General features: G+C 37.7%; 1 protein-coding gene across 1 annotated transcript in view; it reads right to left on the bottom strand.

Annotated features, from left to right (window-relative positions):
* Window positions 1-3,605: 3,605 nt before the first annotated feature.
* LOC111142639 (ring finger protein 125) overlaps window positions 3,606-17,212 on the bottom strand; it is a 35,879-nt gene continuing 22,272 nt past the window's right edge. Inside the window, exons 5-6 of the mRNA XM_022495951.1 lie at window positions 10,476-10,583; window positions 3,606-7,557 (exon numbers count right to left, since the gene is read on the bottom strand). Of these exons, the coding sequence (XP_022351659.1) occupies window positions 7,471-7,557; window positions 10,476-10,583 (195 nt within the window). The 3' untranslated portion in view covers window positions 3,606-7,470. The remainder of the gene's footprint in view (window positions 7,558-10,475; window positions 10,584-17,212) is intronic.

Genomic DNA, 17,212 nt, shown 5'->3' with positions numbered 1-17,212 from the left:
CATTTGGGAGAGAGAGTGTGTGTGAGAGTACAGGCGGAGGGGAGGGTTAGAGGGAGAAGGTCAGAGGGAGAAGAAGAAGCAGACTCTCCACTGAGCAGGGAGCCTGACCTAGGGCTCGATTCCAGGACCCTGGGATCATGACCTGAATCAAAGGCAGACACTTAACTGATAGAGCCACCAGGCGCCCCAGATTTTGACCTTTTTGCATACATTATTAAGAATGTATCAAAGGGACAAAAATCAAATACACTTAGAAGTATATTAAATCTTATATACATATATATATACATATATATGTATATATATAATATCAAATTCCTCATGATGGGGTTCATGCCCTTATAAGAGAGTGCTCGTGCTCTGTTCTGCCACTTGAGAGTACAGCAAGTACTCTGCAAGCCAGGAAGAGAGCTCTCACTAGAAACCAAACCCTGATGGAACTTGATGTTGGATCTTCCAGGCTCCAGAACTACAACAAAATACCATTTCTGTTCTTTAAGCCACTCAGTATAAGGTATTTTACTACAACAACCCTAACAGCCTAAGACATATGTATTGATTGAGTTTATAGTGAGGCTCTTTGGAGGTAAAGATAAATGCCATCCCCTGCCCTCAAGGAAATTTCAGTCTTGAGAGCATTTGGCCTATACACAAAGAAATATGATGACTGTAGCAATGAAGGTGAGGTTGAGGGACAGATATAAAGGATAGTGCCATTGACTCTACCTGGATGGCTCAAAAGAGTCTTTACAGAGAAATCATGAAATTTATTTTACGCTAAGTGGAAAAAGTATACAAAATCACCGAGGCATGAACATATGATGGCTTGGAGTTAGGAGGACTGGAACAATAAAATATTTCTTAAGAGCTTAGAAATAGGGGTGCCTGGGTGGCTCAGTGGGTTAAAGCCTCTGCCTTTGGCTTGGGTCACCACCTCAGGGTCCTGGGATCAAGCCCCGCATGGGGCTCTCTGCTCAGCAGGGAGCCTGCTTCCCTCTGCCTCTCTGCCTACTTGTGATCTCTGTCAAATAAATAAATAAAATCTTAAAAAAAAAAAAAGCTTTTCAAAGAGCTTGGAAATAATTTAACTCTCTGGGAGTTAAAACTAATCAGAGTTGACAGGGTTTAAATGTGATAATTTAGATATAAATTCTTCCCAGGCTGACCTGACAGTAAACTGAATGCTGTATTAACATATTTAGTGACAGTGTTGATCAAAAGGCCACATTTTAAAAACGATTGGCCTGGGGGTGCCTGGCTGACTCACTCAGTAGAGCACGTGACTCTTGATCTCTGGGCTGTGAGTTCAAACCTCATGTTGGGCATAGAGATTACTTTAAAAAAAAGCAAAATACAAAAACAAAACAACAAAAAAGAGGTCTTTAAAAAAATAATAAAAATAGGGGTGTCTGGGTGGCTCAGTCATTAAAAAGCGTCTGCCTTCAGCTCAGGTCATGATCTCAGGGTCCTGGCATCGAGCCCCACATTGGGCTCTGCTCAGCGGGAAGCCTGCTTCTCCCTCTCCCACTCCCCCTGCTTGTGTTCCCTCTCTCGCTGTCTCTGTCAAATGAATAAATAAAATCTTTAAAATAAAAGTAATAAAAATAAAAAATATTGGACTCTAATTTATGCACTTTGTGTGAATGGCACTGCAATAAATATGATCCTGCATATAGGTTCCATTTTGGAGTAGAAGTGCCAGGAAATATTTCCAGAAGTAGAATTATTATGTGAAGAGGTAAGATACCACTACCAAATTGCTTTGGAATGTGTAAATTATACCACTAAACCACCATAGTGTGCCAGCTCCACCACAGCTTTCTTGTGTGAAGAACTATCAATTGAGAAATTTTGCTGACAGACTGATTCAAAAAATGTATGAGAGATCATACTATGTCAGACATTGTGTTGAGAGAGAAAAATAGTATCATTATAGTGTTCAATATCTCTGATAACCAGTAATGTTTGCATGTTTTATATACATACATATATGCTTAACAATGTTTGTTAACTATATATTTACATTCATTGCATATTTATTGTTACAGATGAATGTTATCTCCCAGAATTCATGTTAAAGTCCTAACTCCTTTTACTGAAAAGGAAAAAGTGACTCAAAAGACAAAATTACTGTTTTGAGAAACTGAAATATCTTTCATTTGGTAAAATAATCCTAAATTTTGAGTAAAGTTAAGCAAAACAATGGCAAAATGAATATGAGTTTATGTTTCTAAAAAGGTAGTCTCTTTTCGGCGTTTTGTCTCTCCTGGCTCAAATTCATGACCCCGAGATCATGCTCTACCCACTGAGCCAGCCAAGCGCCCCTCCACATGTATTTGTAATACCCTTTTGCTGTGGACCTCCTGGTCTCTGTCAGCTCTTCCTAGCTTTCTACTTCCATGGTCAGCATTACTATTATATCCCAATAATCAGTTCTCTCCTACCTAAGGAAGACTGCATTTCTCCCAGTGGCTTGAAATTACATCCGGCCGTGACTTGCCTTGGCAAATGAAATGTGAGTGGAAATGACCTGTGTAACCAACTCTCCAGCCCACTGTGGTAAGGGGTGGTGGGGAAGCATGAGGTAGTATACAAATGCCATGAAATCAAAACAATCTGGGATTCTGAGGCTGGAGAACAGCTATCTGGAGAATAGCCAGGAAACACAGGAGACTTTGGGTGAGCGCAGGGTTTGGGGTTGTTTGTAATCACAGGATGACCTAATCTATCTTGACCAATCTCTCACTTTCTCTGGGCTCTCATAGGGCTGCTTTGCAGCAATGATTAGCCTTAATCAAGACCCATGGGTGGCCTTCTCTGAAACCACAATTAAAAAACCAGATGATTTTCCAGTAAAAAAAAAAAAAAAAAAAGTAGAAATTTAAATATTTAACTTCAAGGATCTCAGGCATAGGTTTCCCTCTGGAAATATTTTGTCTTATCTTCAGTAAAGATAATCTAGGTGATAAAGATAAGTCTTCTTAACCCATTCTGAGTTGCCTCTATCTTTTACTTTCAGTAAACTATCATGAGAGGTCAAGTCAATAACATCTGTGTTCTGGCCTTTACCTTTTCTTGTGAAAAATCCAAGCTCTTGTATGTTTGAACATATTCTGATCTGGGGTACATATGATAGCTATTGCCACCCAAAATTTCATATGTATTTAGTAAGGAGTAGGATTTATAGAATCCAGTTACATCTTAACTTTTAAATTTCAATGAAGCCCCTTGTAAACAGAACTAGTACTAAGTCCGTGAGGCTCAGCATTACCCTGGCCTAAATCTGGGTTTCTAAACCTCAGCACCACTGACATTTTGGGCAGGCTAATTCTTTGCGGTTGAGAGCTGTCATATGCACTGGAGATGTGGGGCAGGATCTCTGGTCTCTACCCACTTCCCTGCAAATAGCACACCCTAGTTACGACAACCAAAAACGTATCTGGACATTGCGATGTCCTCTGGGAGGCAAAATCACCCCTATTTGAGAATTACTGGCCTAAAATGAAGGTGTATGGTTGCAATAGATATTGCCAATGATGATAATTTAAAAAGCTAAGTTTGTAAACAATTATCAAATCCATACTTAAGAACAGACACAGTGGATATTTTAATGAAAGCAATGGTCCTGCCATTCTTTATTTCTGACAATAATACATATTTACAGAAGGAAAAGAATTGTACATTTTAAATTCTGATCATTATACAGATTTGTTGTTGCAACTGAATAATAAAAGAACAAATCTCTTAGTGACTTTTTAAAATAACTTCAATGTTCAAAGGTATAAATGATGACATCATAAACTTTCCATAGCTGGAGTACGCTCACTTCAAAATGAAAGACACCTAGCACCAGGAGAAGAAATGAAGCAACAAAGGATCTCTTAGGAGATCTGATCTGAAGCTCTGTTTATCATAGAGGCACTATCCAATTTTTTCAACCTACATTTTAGAAACATGAGGAAAAAGCACATGAAGAAAATCTCTGTAGGTTTTTGTTGGGTTAGAAGACTTTAGCTTTTAAAAAGTTAACATGTAAATCAGTTTTTCCCTTTATAAGGCCTTGAAAAAAATGCATCTTGAGGTGCTATAAAGAAAATGAGTGAAACTTTTTTGTTAGTAGTCAACAACTTCAAATACTGGTTTTCATCCCCCTCCCCTTTATTGAGAAATAATTGACACAGATCAGTGTATAAGGTTTAAGGTGTACAGTATGATGGTTTGGTCTGTGGTTTTCCCTTTTTAAAACAATGAGTTATAAATTCCTTTTTATAAAAGGTTAAAGGCACAGTGAACCAATGAATATTTGCATTTCACCATTTTAGAACTCAAAATAATTCAGAAGGCAAAATAATTCAGGTGGCCAGCACCTCATTTGTCCTGTAGGTGGCAAAATTATCCTAAGAGGAATCCAGGGAGAGGCTGCAGATTTGCTGCACTGAGGTTAATAGTGGTAGATGACTTTTTCAAGCTTTACTTAAAAGCCAGGTTTTAAAGTTTTGAAGTTTTCTCAAGTTTTACAGATTTAAGGATGCCTTTTGTGTAGCTCTGAACTAAGACTTATTTTCTGGATAGTCGGTACTCAAGCTCAGAAATAACATTGTTTTATTTTTTAGGGATTAGATTTTCAATCTGATTATCTCTGAAAAATTCCTCTCTTTTTGCACTTGTAGTCCGGCGGGTTTTGCTTTATCGGATAACCCATCCAAATGGCAGGACAAGAGCTTGTGAAACTAAAAATCTGTTCTTACTTGTCTGCAGCTGTGAAAAGCAAGCTTGAAACCAGTATCTAAAAGGGAGGGAATAGGGCTCTCCAGATTTCATCTGGGTTTACCTTTTTCTAAATACTTCACAGTGGATGGCAGAATAGTAATCAAGTCTTTAAGGAAGGAAAGAATAATTTATTATAAAAAATTGGGGGCACCGTGACTATGACTACATTTATGTGTAAGGAACTAAGTTCATAAATGATGACGATTAAAAAGCTAACTACGGCCAAGTATTTTATCCTCAGTTTTTATCACTAGTCTTCATAGCTTCCTTCGCTTGCTTACACTACAGAGACGTCATTCTGCATCCTGGATGTGTCATTAAGGAGCCAGACATGAAAAATAGAGCCATCAGATAATCACTAGTAGCAAGCACTGACTATACAGTTATTTGAAGGACTAAGACTAAACGGGGGTTAGAAGGGAGACAGTATAGTATGTTATACCAGTATGTTCTAGAAACGCTGACATAGTATGACTTCTGAAAACAGAGAATGGGAAAGGCAAATGGAAAAATTTTAATTGTTTCAGTTATCAAATTGTAACTTGCATGTGTAAGGTAAGTAAAGGAAATGAGTAATTGTGGGATATTCTAACTCTATCATGTCCTATATAGGTCCTTGAAAACCAGGATTCTCAGTATAGAAAATGGAAATACAGTTGTAATAGAAAGCATTAAGAAAAACTCTGTAGTATTCAATTTGATTTGGAAATTTCACAATAAACTCACGTGTTTTATCATACTAAAAAAAAAAGAGATTTCCTAGCTCTCTCCTAGAAACAATGGCCAATCTAACAGCAATGAGCATTCTCAGAGCCCTGATTATGGTTTTGAAATACCATTTCTTACTGAAAGTAACCAGGCTTCTTAGAGAAATGGCTCATTCCATGTCTGGGGCAGGAAACACACCAAGTTGAGCCTGGAATATCTTGTCTTCCAGATAGCAAGGAAGGTAATAAAGACAGTGTAGTGTCAAAATGACTCAGAGGCAACTTGGTGAGGCTCCCAATGGCCAAAAGATGGGGACAATTTGAACTTAAATAAGGTAATATTTGAAATGGGTTGAAGCCTATCAAATACGTTTGAACCCATGAGTTCATAACAGTGAAAAAAAGTGATCTCTGGAAGGTAACTGGAAACAAGTTTATTATCTTGAAAATTAGTAAATGAGAGGAAAATACAAATATTTAATTTCCCTTTCTTGTACAAACTTGACCAGTGGTAAACCAAATAGTGGATGTGGGGAAACATCTCTTTATAAAACTGTTCTAACTAATAAATGAAAGAGAAATGATAGAATTAGAATATCCTCCAACTCACAAATCAGTGAGTGGATCTAGGCATTGAGCATCAACTTCAGCTGACATCACAAATAGAGAGAACCAGACACTGTGTACCCTCTGGTGAAAGAACACACCATAACCTATAGTCTTGCCAAAAAGGACTGAACCTGAGTCTATTCAAACATCTAGATCCATGTGTCAACATCCAGAGGAAAGAGGAACATGCTGAGTACCATGAGTACATAGTCAGCAAAATACAGCAAAATACAGATTGTGGGAAACTCTATAGGTCATGAGATGAAGTTCTTCAGTAAATTCTAAGGAAAAGAAAGAAGGGAGAACCTATAGGTTAAAAAGATATAAGAGATGTAGCCAATAAAACAATTTTAAATGGATAAGATTAAAATATAGTGTGCAGAGATACACACTTGGGTAATAATAAAGAAATGCAAGGAGGTGATTACAATGGGTATCACTGTAGTGGTTACTTCTGTGGAATTTGGGAAGATGGTTGATTAACTGTGACTGGACACACAGAGGATAACCGAGTGGCTGTCAGAGTTCTAAAACAGTGTTTCCTTATAATGATGTAAAAAGATACATTTTGTTTGGTTTTCAGTATTTATATTTTGTATTTTTCTAAAGGAAAAGAAGTAAAAAAAAAAATCAAAGCCCTTAGGGTTTTCCACTAAAAATTATGGATGTGAACACTTCTACTATAAATATCAGGTTCTTAAGAAACTGCCTACATTGTAGAAATAGTTCTAAATAATAAGCTACAAATATTTGAAAAATACAATATTAGATTCTTATTGTGCATAGTTATAAAATTCAAAGAATTAAGTATACATTCCTAACACAAAATTTATTTTGTTACAGTATTATGTTTTACAATGTGGTTAAGTGGCCTTTGTTGACTTCCAAAATTTTCCTTATCTACTCTAATATAAGACTACTCATATTATCCTATTAGAGATTAGATGTGCACTAGAACAGATTTTGTATTTCCTTCAATGTCCACACTTGGTTTTATTCTCCATCTTTTTACACAGAACAAAGATTAGTTATCTTGCTCAACCATGATAGCAGATATTAATATGTAACATTACACACAGTATCATTCAATTTGCAAATAAAGACCCTTCACCCACAAATCCTGCCTTATGTTCTCTTCCATATGTTAATGGCTGATGGAGACTACTTTTTGTTAAGTTTCTAAAAAACTCAAGAACATAAAACAGATTTAAGCCATCAAAATGAAAGCAGTTTTAAAAACGCAATATAACAAGAAACATGGACAAACGTGTAACTGTGTTGTACATTTTCGCCCACCGAACACCGAATTCCCCTCCACTTGTTCAAGCAGCATCTTAACAAATGGTGCAAGTGTATGGTCTCCTTCTCTTTCCTTTTAATAAAATTATGTGGTGTTTGAGTGATTCACATATTCCAGAAGTGACCGGTCTAAGACCCTTCGGATAAGAGCTTCTTCAATTATATTAAAATCCTACAATAAAGAAAAATAATTAGAAACATATAATCAGAAATGATAGTTTTCAGCAACTGGAGGATAAAGGTCAAGGCAGTGTCTCATTTGGCAGGAAAGTAGAGCCCTGAATTTAGCAACCAGTCCAAGTTTCCACAAAAACTATCATAAATACCCAGGACTTCTGTTCTGGGGCTAGTGCATTTTCTATTTAATTTTACTGCCTAACAACTAACTTGTTATTGTCATAGTAAAATAGTCTTGATTTGGAATTTAAATTAGTAATTTTAGTCAACATTATAAATCACAGTTACGGTGCTATGTTCTAAATAAACATGTAATACAGAGTAAAGTCAAGACATTCCTGCAGAATTCATCAATCTCAGCAGTACTACTGAGTATCTATTTCTGAAAAATATGTTGAACACAAAACTCTCTTTCTCCCTGCCTCCCTATGGCCAAAATGGCTTTCAAAACTTTAAGTCAGCACATTCTGTAAATAAAACAAAAACTATTAAGAGCCCTATTCTCTGCAATCCATCTCCTCTTCTGCAATAAATCAAATAGAAAAAAGTAAAATCTCTTTTGGAAATCCATTCTAAAACATAAAAACATAAAGGCAAATCAACAAAATCCAAAGGAAAGCCATAAAGCCCAGGAGAGCACAAGATCTGGAGTGAATCATGGCTTTTTCGTAGGCAATTATTAACCTTTGAGCTTAAGAGGTTTCATGCTAAGTGAGGACAGTGACACAACACTCACTTCACAGAAGCTGCTGTAAGGAATAAAATGAGACACTATACTAAGGTGCACAGTATAGTACCCAGTAGCTTGGGAAACCGAAAGTCTAAACAAACAACATGGCTTCCACCTCACTGCCACATCCAAGTGGCATCCAGTTTTGAGTTGGCTAAAAGGACTCTCATCAAAGTTGCTTCCTCCTGACCAGTACTGGATCATACTTTGGAAAATCCTGAGAAGAATGGACTGAACATGAACAGCTGGGACAGATATGAAATCAACCTGGTTTTTAGAACATCTCATGGAGTGAAGGTAAAGAGGAAGTCCTACGGGTTGAAAAAAATGAGAACCTATAGACCAGAACGAGCCTCTGCTAAGTCCATGTGCGCTTCAGGTTCCCAGAAAAGACACTGTTTGAGCGTTGGAGTCTGTGTTGTGGCGCCTGCTCGGCTCTTCAAGTGGTCCTAGTACCTCCATTTACCCTCTCCCCTTCTCCAGGTGGCCTAACGTCCTTGCCCAAACTGTGCAAATCACTTTATACGCACTGTCACATTTAATTCTCAACAAGAGCTTTGGGGATGAAGTGCTTTTCCTTTCCTCACTTCACACATGAACAGACAGGCTCTGTGGTTAAGTACCTTGCCCACAGTCACAGAGCTGTGACTGAGACAGAGCTGTTACTCAAACCCAGGTCAGAACCCAAGCTCCTTGTGTTGAATATGGATACAGTGGGCAGATCAGAAAGCAAGGAGACATTTTTAAGGGACAATCTTCAACAATTATTAAATTCTATCTTGAAACTGCATAAAAAGACAGCAGTCAAAAATCATGTGAAAATTACATGCAAAGTTAAATTTACCTCTTAACACTTCATGTATTTAGATAGCGGTGACAATAATAATACACTACTTCACAACATGGCTATGAGGGATTTTCCTTCCATAATAGGCAATACCCCTTTGCTGAAAGGGACTCAGGAGATAACACATTACCCTCACATGGCAACATATGGAGCAAAGCAGAACAAAGGCTACATTAACTTTTCACTTGTTATTCTCATTCCTGATCATGGGAAATACAGTCATAAGTTAGAACTATTCAAACTACATCTAACTTTTCTTCTATCCTAAAAAAACCCCAAAAACCAAAAAAAAAAAAAAAAAAAAAACTAAGTTAGAACTATTCATACTACATCTAACTTTTCCTCTATCTTAAAAAAAAAAAAAATCTTTGGGTTGGGGGAGGGAGCATGGGAGGAAAGGCGTCAAAAGGCACAAACTTCCCCTTGTAAGTTAAATAAATACTGGGGATGTAATGTACTACATGAGGACTATAGTTAACACTAATGTATGGCGTGTTTGAAAGCTGATAAGAGAGTAAATCCTAAAAATTCTCATCACAAAGAAAAAAAAATTTAGTATCTTTAGGAGATGATGGATGTTACATTATTGTGGTGATAATGTCACACTACGTAAGTCAAGCCATTATACCGTATACCTTAAACTTACACAGTGCTACATGTCAATTATTTCTCAATAAAACATTAAGAAAAAATGGTTAATATAATGAGATTGGCCATTAGTTGGTAGTTATTGATGGGTAATTACTGATACATGGGGGTCCGTGGTACTATGCTGTCTGCTTTTGTATGTGTTTGTAATTTTTCATAATACAATTTTTTCAGTTTAAAAACGTTCAGTAGACACGAGTTTTGTGTCTCATGGAATTTAAATTAAAAATGAGGCTTGTATGTCTTACTACACTGATAATGCCGTATCTGTTTTTAGCCATTCAATGCACTATAATAGCCAAGATGCAGAACAAACTCTGAGCCATTTCGTTACTGATGTGATTTCATCTCATCTCAGCTACGTAAGTTTTCAACTTCATAAAAATTAAAACTATATATAGGGAGGGGCCTAGACTAGAAATTAAAATAATTTGAAAGTGAAATCTAGTACCTTATACAATGACTAATTACCCAGATCACAAAGAAAATAATTTTGTCTAAGGCAGATGATATCAATAGTCAAGTTTATAAACATTGCATTTTTATAATTTCTTGCTTAATGCTAATACTTAACTTCAGGTCTATACGTATTTTTTTTCTGCTGTAATTTTATTCACTTGAATTTAAAAAGGTAAGCTTAACGCACAACAAACAGAAACATAATGTAAAAGTAAAATAATATACTTACTATGAAATCATCATAAAACAAAGTGTGATTGACTTGCAAATGTCTTATTAAACTGCCACTAAAGCTGCCTGGATTCTCATTAGGTAGTAAACGGCAAAGTGGACAGAACTGGAAATAAAGAAAATCAGGAGTTCAAGAAGGAATTTAAAATAATCAGTGTCGGAATTAAAAAATTAAATAACCATTCAACAAAATGAAGTTTAACTTTATGAATCTACTGGCCATTTCTCAGCATAATATTTAAGAACTGCATAAATATTAACAATATTAACCAAATAAAATTGTATTTATTTCTTCATATGCATTTCTTGTACTTAACAGTATAGCTATTCATTTCATATTTATCAATCTATTATTTAAACAATATTGCATGTAGTAGATGTACCATAACTTAATTAGTTGCCTCCCTTTTTAAATACTTAATGGCTTTAAAAAATAATCTTTTTAATTTTCAAGTATTTATAAACTCAGGAGAAATTAAAAAAATAATGCAAGATTTCCCATGACTCCATCATCCAGCTTCCCTAGTGCTAATACTTTGTAAGTGCAGTACTTTACTGAAACCAGGAAATTAGCAATTAACTAGACTACAAACCTTAGTTAGATCTCACCAGTTTTTGCATGAACTCCATTTTTTGGGTGTATGTGACGAAAGACTCTGGGCACCTGGGTGGCTCAGTCGGTTAACTGTCTGCCTTTGACTCAGGTCATGATATCTGGGTCCTAGGATCAAGCCGCATGTTGGGCTCCTTGCTTGGTGGGGAATCTGCTTCTCCCTCTCCCTCAGCCGCTACCCCACATGCACCTGTGCTCTCTCTCACTAATAAATAAAATCTTTAAAAAAATATATACTACTTTATTACCTTTTTTTTTTTTTTTACTGCTTTATTACATTTTAAACTAGGGTTTTTAAAATTCGATTTCTTCACATTTTCCTTTTTTAGAATATGAGATGCAGCACCATTACTGACAGCCAGGTATGTGTTAGGCATTAAATTAGGTGGTATTCTCATCTGATCCTCAGAACAATCTAGTGAATTAATTATTATCCTATTTCTTTCATGAGCCCAATCTCAGAAAGAAAAAAAAAATTAGCTTAAATTTAAACCACTGTATATCCGAACTGGGATCTAGGCCTCCTAATAGACAATTCAACATTCTTTTCATATTATAATAGAGCTTAATATATCTGTCTGGATGGTAACATCTCCCTTTAAATTTAAAAGAGGCCTTCTTGTAATTCTCATTGTTTTATAGGGGTCTCAGTTTCAGTATGCTTAGTATTTAAACATAGTTCAACTTCCCAATCTTGCTTTACTCCATTAATCTTTGTCTTATTTTTTTTTTTAAGATTTTATTTATTTATTTGACAGAGATCACAGGTAGGCAGAGAGGCAGGCAGAGAGAGAGGGGGAAGCAGGCTCCCTGCTGAGCAGAGAGCCCGATGAGGGGCTCGATCCCAGGATCCTGGGATCATGACCCGAGCTGAAGGCAGAGGCTTTAACCCACTGAGCCACCCAGGCGCCCCAATCTTTGTCTTATTTTGAATAGAATCACATCATTTAAGTTACTACTGCTTTATAGTCACTTACGATTTTCTAAAGCTCTAGCTATCTTGGTTACTTGCCAACACTGGCTATCCCCAAGACAGCACTTAATCTACCCTGAGACCCCTAGATAGTAATGAGAACACAGCTGAGACCAAGAAATATTTTAACAAAAAAGCAACATTAATTTTTTTGCGATGTGAAGGAAGGGACACTAGTATAGAGTCACTCAGAAGAGTTCACTCAGTACTCTTTATGGTGCCCTCTACTATATGCTGTGCACCTGGAATATGGAAACCAGTGAAGACACAGTTGTGTTGCATGACCTATGAAGTCAGAAAGCCTTCAAATCCCAGTACCAGCTCTTACCAGCTGTGTCACTGACTTCAGCACATGAACTTCCCTCTTGGGTCAAGTGGAGATACCACCATCTAACTTGTAGAGTAGTTATGATGTTTAGAGATAATGTCCTCTATGTGCCAGATACATACTAGGTATTTAATAAACACCATGTGTTTACTACTGTTTGATCCTTGTTTCTGAAGAGCTAGAGCTCCATGAGGGAAGAAAGTCCATGTGTTCTGTTCACTCCTGCATTCCTAGGACTGGGAAAATAGTTTCCAATTTCATCTCTGCCTCTCACTGACTTGGCCTTGGCAAGTCATTAATCTTAACCTGCAACAGGAGACTTAGCTCTGCTTTGCAGAGCTGTTTATATATTTAAAAGATGCCATTTAACATTATGAAGCTCAGTCATTCTATTAGCTCAGTCCTTGGCACAAATCATAAATGGTTGCTATCGTTATCATGTAAGCAGATACTTTCAATACTGCATAGCAAGTGCTATACCCAAGATGTTACACCATATATTCAAATGTTATACTCAAAAAGGCAGTTCAAGACCTAAAAAAGGAATCATGAATTTTGCCCAGGAAATCAGGAAAGGCGTCAGCCAAGCTGCTGGTAACTGAAAGGAGTCTTGCAGAATGAGCCAGCATTGCCAGAGTGAGAAGCATCACAGGCAGAGAAACTAATGTGGGAAAAGGACAGGCCTGCTTAGGGAATGGGAAAAGCTCTGGGAAGCTGAAGGTAGGGCATGTTGGGGAAAGTGGTAGGGGACGAGTTTGGAAGGATAATTTGGGACCAGTTCTGCTCAACAGATATTTGAGCACCTATTAGGGTTTCCGGAGGACCCACGTCAAGAGTCAGAGGAACAGAGATGCTAAGCCCTGATCCGACTATTAAGGAGATTCCAGATCTAGAGAAGGAGAAAGATACAGAAAACCTGAACTTTAAGCCAAGTAGTTTTTGTTTTCAGTCTGATGTTGACAGGAGGTAGTGGAGACTTTGGTCTTCTACTGCACATAGTATTTAGTTGTGTAACTCAAGAGATTTCTTCCAGAAGGACACTGGAAAACAACAGCTGACTATCTGTACTACTCTAATGATTTATTTTGTGTCCTAAATCAAGGGATCTGACCTGAGGGAGGAGAAAGAAATGGTAAGAGACTGACTAATCATCGCCAAGTACCTAAGTGTTCACCTACATTCTCACTAACATTGCCAATTTGCTACCATCAGCTCATCCTTTATTATGTGCCTCCACTCAATGCTCCCAAGGCCATGATACTCATATTAGGAATCAGTCAGTGCACAGTGTATATTCAAAGGATGCTGACCTCATCTCAGTATGTACTTTATCTGGTGGTGAACTCCACAGGTGAGAACAACCACCATACCAGAAGTTATCACCAACTTCAATCCTTCAGAACATTTATTACAAGGAAAACCCAGTTCTATCTATGGTTTAGATTAACCTCCACAGCAACTATCTGATGGCTAGTGCCAATTGGAGAAGAAATTCAAAATTCCTAAATCCAAAAAAAGAGAAAAGAGACATACGCTAAAATAATTACAGGCAAATATGTAACCAAAATTAAGGTACCAGATTGCATATCTAATTTAGCGAGAGTCTGAAAGCAAATTTAATAAAGATTTTTCTTCCTTCCAAAACATTTATGCACATACACTCCCACAGCCTAGTCAACTCACAGATATTCTAAATACCCACAGAAATAAACCACTGTGGGGCAGGTGGCTCAGGCTCTAGTCACCATAGTTTATGTTCCAAACCAATAAAAGTCCTGTCCCTTCCCTTAAGAAATGAATCTTGGGAGCAAGGCAGAAAATAAGAGACTATTGGAACACTTGAACCTGGGTGAATGGAATTATGTTTTTCTTTAGTATCTTCTTTTTCATTATCACTATAGCCACCCATGCGCTAGGTTCTCCACCAAGAGGTGGGCAGGCAGTGTTGAACAAGGAAGTTGAGTTCCATGACTTCATGAACCTGACAGCTTATAAGGAGAGACAGTGAAATGAACACGATTACAAATTGTGATAAATGAGAAAAAAAGAGGTGAGGAAAGCGAGAGCTGAAAGTAACTTGAATATCATGGAGGGCTTCCCTGAGAAGAAAGATTTCAGCAGAGTTCTAAAGGATGAATAGGAGCCAACCACCGAAAGAGCGAGCACTCTGTGGAGAGAACAGCCAGAAAGTGTGGCTCTTGCTGAAACATCTTCTCTCAAAATACCAAATTTCTCTCAAAAGTGGTCTCTCAATTCAATCTGAAGCATGCTGCTTATGTCACCGGTCTCCTGTGAGTTTAATATTCCACAGACACAAATTTTCAAAAAATAAAACATGGCAGAGGTGCCTGGGTAGCTCAGTCGGTTAATGAGTTTCGGCTCAGGTCATGATCTGGGGATCCTGGGATGAAGCACCGTGTAGCGTCAGAGCTCAGGGAGGGAGGGGTCGGCTTCTCCCTCTCCCTCTGCCTGCCCCCCACCCCCGACACACTCCGACGAGTGCTCTCTCTCTAATGAACAGATAAATCTTCAAAAAAATAAAACATGACAGAAATAATTACTATGTGACAGAAAGGAGCTGTCGGTTCTTAAAGCTGCATTTAAGAAAAGTCAAAATTCCTCCGTGTTCTTAACCTGCTACCCCAGTCATGAGCAGCTCAGAAAAGATTAGTTGCTCAGGGTTCGATCTCAGAATTATCTAATTTTATCTAGAAGGCAAAATCACTTGCTTAAATCTCCAACTGTCATGAAAGTCAGATGAGGTCACTGATCTTATCTGCAAGCAAACCCAACAACCCAGCCCCTCAGAACAGTAATTCCTTGCTAACTTCCGCACTAATCCAGAATCAGCCTTGGATCTAGGACTTCTCCTGGGGTGTTTTTGCCAACATGTCCCCACTGGGCATCCCTAAGCATGTGAACCCCAAATATGCCACAGTATCTACTTCCAGCCTTTTCATAACCAAAGCACATATCCTGAATTCTAGTGGTTCTAGATCCTTCAGAGTGACACGTGGCTCAAGTTTCTACTCAAGGATGAAACATTAGCAGGAAAACTGAAGGTCTTCTGTTCTAGAGACCACCTCTAGACAGCCCTCATGTATTACAGAACCACAGATTTTGTGAACAATCTGCTCCTGCCTCAAGGCCATGACAGCATCCTGGTCTTCTGAAATTCACCATTTCACTCCCCTACCCTTCCAGCTTAGGTTCCCCAACTGCAAGAGTACATGGCTTCCTCAAAATCTCCACTAGCCTTGGTTTTATGTAGTTGTTAAAGTGGTAGTAGCCCACCATTAACCCCTGACTCATTCACTGCTACCCTGTGAAAAGGGCATCATTATCCCCTTTTTACAAATGATGAAAGAGAGGCAAAGACACAATAAACCAAATAAACACAATATAAAATAAGCCAAAAAAATAAACCAAAAAAATAAACCAAAAAACCCACAATAAACCAAAGTTTATCTCCTCCAAAGCCTATGTTTTTGACTATTAATTCTACAGGCAAACCGATCCCACCATTCCTGGTTTATTTCTTCCCTTAGATCCACTTTCTTCAGTGTCCTCTATCTATCACCTCTAAATCAAGGAAGACCTAGCTTCCATGGGCCACTTTCAATCTGATGGTCAAACTGAGCAGCACCGGGACAGGGATTCCTGCTGGAACAGGTGCACAGTACTAATGGCCAGCCCAGGACACGACCTGCCCCAGAGTGCGGTTGCCGTGAAGCCCAAGACCACAGTCCCAAGGACCTGGTGTTCCTCCAGCCAGAGCAGCGCCTGGGTACTAGTGGTCAGGGCTCAGGTTTTCTGGCTAATACCTTCTTAGGGTTGCTAGGAGACAAAGGAGCGCTTAGAACTCAGTTAAGTGGTCACTATTATTATGCCATCCTAACGCTTTCTTCTAACTTCCTCTAGCTCCCCAGGGACCTGTCATAAAACAGCTCTGTAACCCAGTTCCTCCCACAGAGCAACTATAGCAGTAAAAGCCCATGATAATCTCCCTTGCTCTCCCAACACACATCAAGCCATTCCAAGAACCAAAACCCCTAAAACATCAGGATCAGTAACAAATTCCTTTGACTGTACTGTGTGGCTTTTCTTGGGAACCTTCTAGTAGAGCACAGGGGTTCACCATGCTCAGGGGCTAGACTACTGTATTCAGATTGGCTCAGCTATTTTCCAGCTGTGTGAACTTACAAGACTTAATTAATTTCTCTGAGCCTCAATTTATCATTTGTAAAATGGAAGCAATCACACCTATCTTCTAGGACTGCGAGAACTAGCCTTGTTGGTAAATTATCTATCTACCTAGTATAGTAACTGTGTTTCAATCTTATCACTTTCCAAGAGGATTTTATAGAAAAAGAAAATCCTTAATACTCAAGATAAAAAAAACAAAACTCATATCTATATTAACCAAACACATACACATGTCTTTGTATACAGATATATACGCATACATACATATATACAAATATATACATGTACATATTTATAACATAAAACATTTTATATCGCCTAAGCCTTTAATTTTAAAATAAATGCACCCAGTATAAGCCAAGTTAAGGTGAAAGTGGTTTACTCCTAAACTATAGACAGAAATATAAATTGACACAACCTTTTTGGAATGCATTTAGAAGTATATTTCAAAAGCTATTAAAAAGTTTGCAGTTTCTTGGTCCCAGAAGATAAATCTAAGGAATTTCCTCTTGGGGAAAAAAATCTAATAGAAGAAAAAGTTCAAATGTACAAAATGAATTAAAATCCTAAAATTGGTAACATGTGTACAAAAAATAGTAAAATGGTTAAGTAAAT

This window comes from Enhydra lutris, unplaced genomic scaffold (assembly GCF_002288905.1).
Source record: "Enhydra lutris kenyoni isolate GAN:26980312 unplaced genomic scaffold, ASM228890v2 scaffoldscaffold8, whole genome shotgun sequence".
Classification (NCBI taxonomy): domain Eukaryota; kingdom Metazoa; phylum Chordata; class Mammalia; order Carnivora; family Mustelidae; genus Enhydra; species Enhydra lutris.
This window is presented reverse-complemented; position numbering and strand designations above follow the sequence as displayed.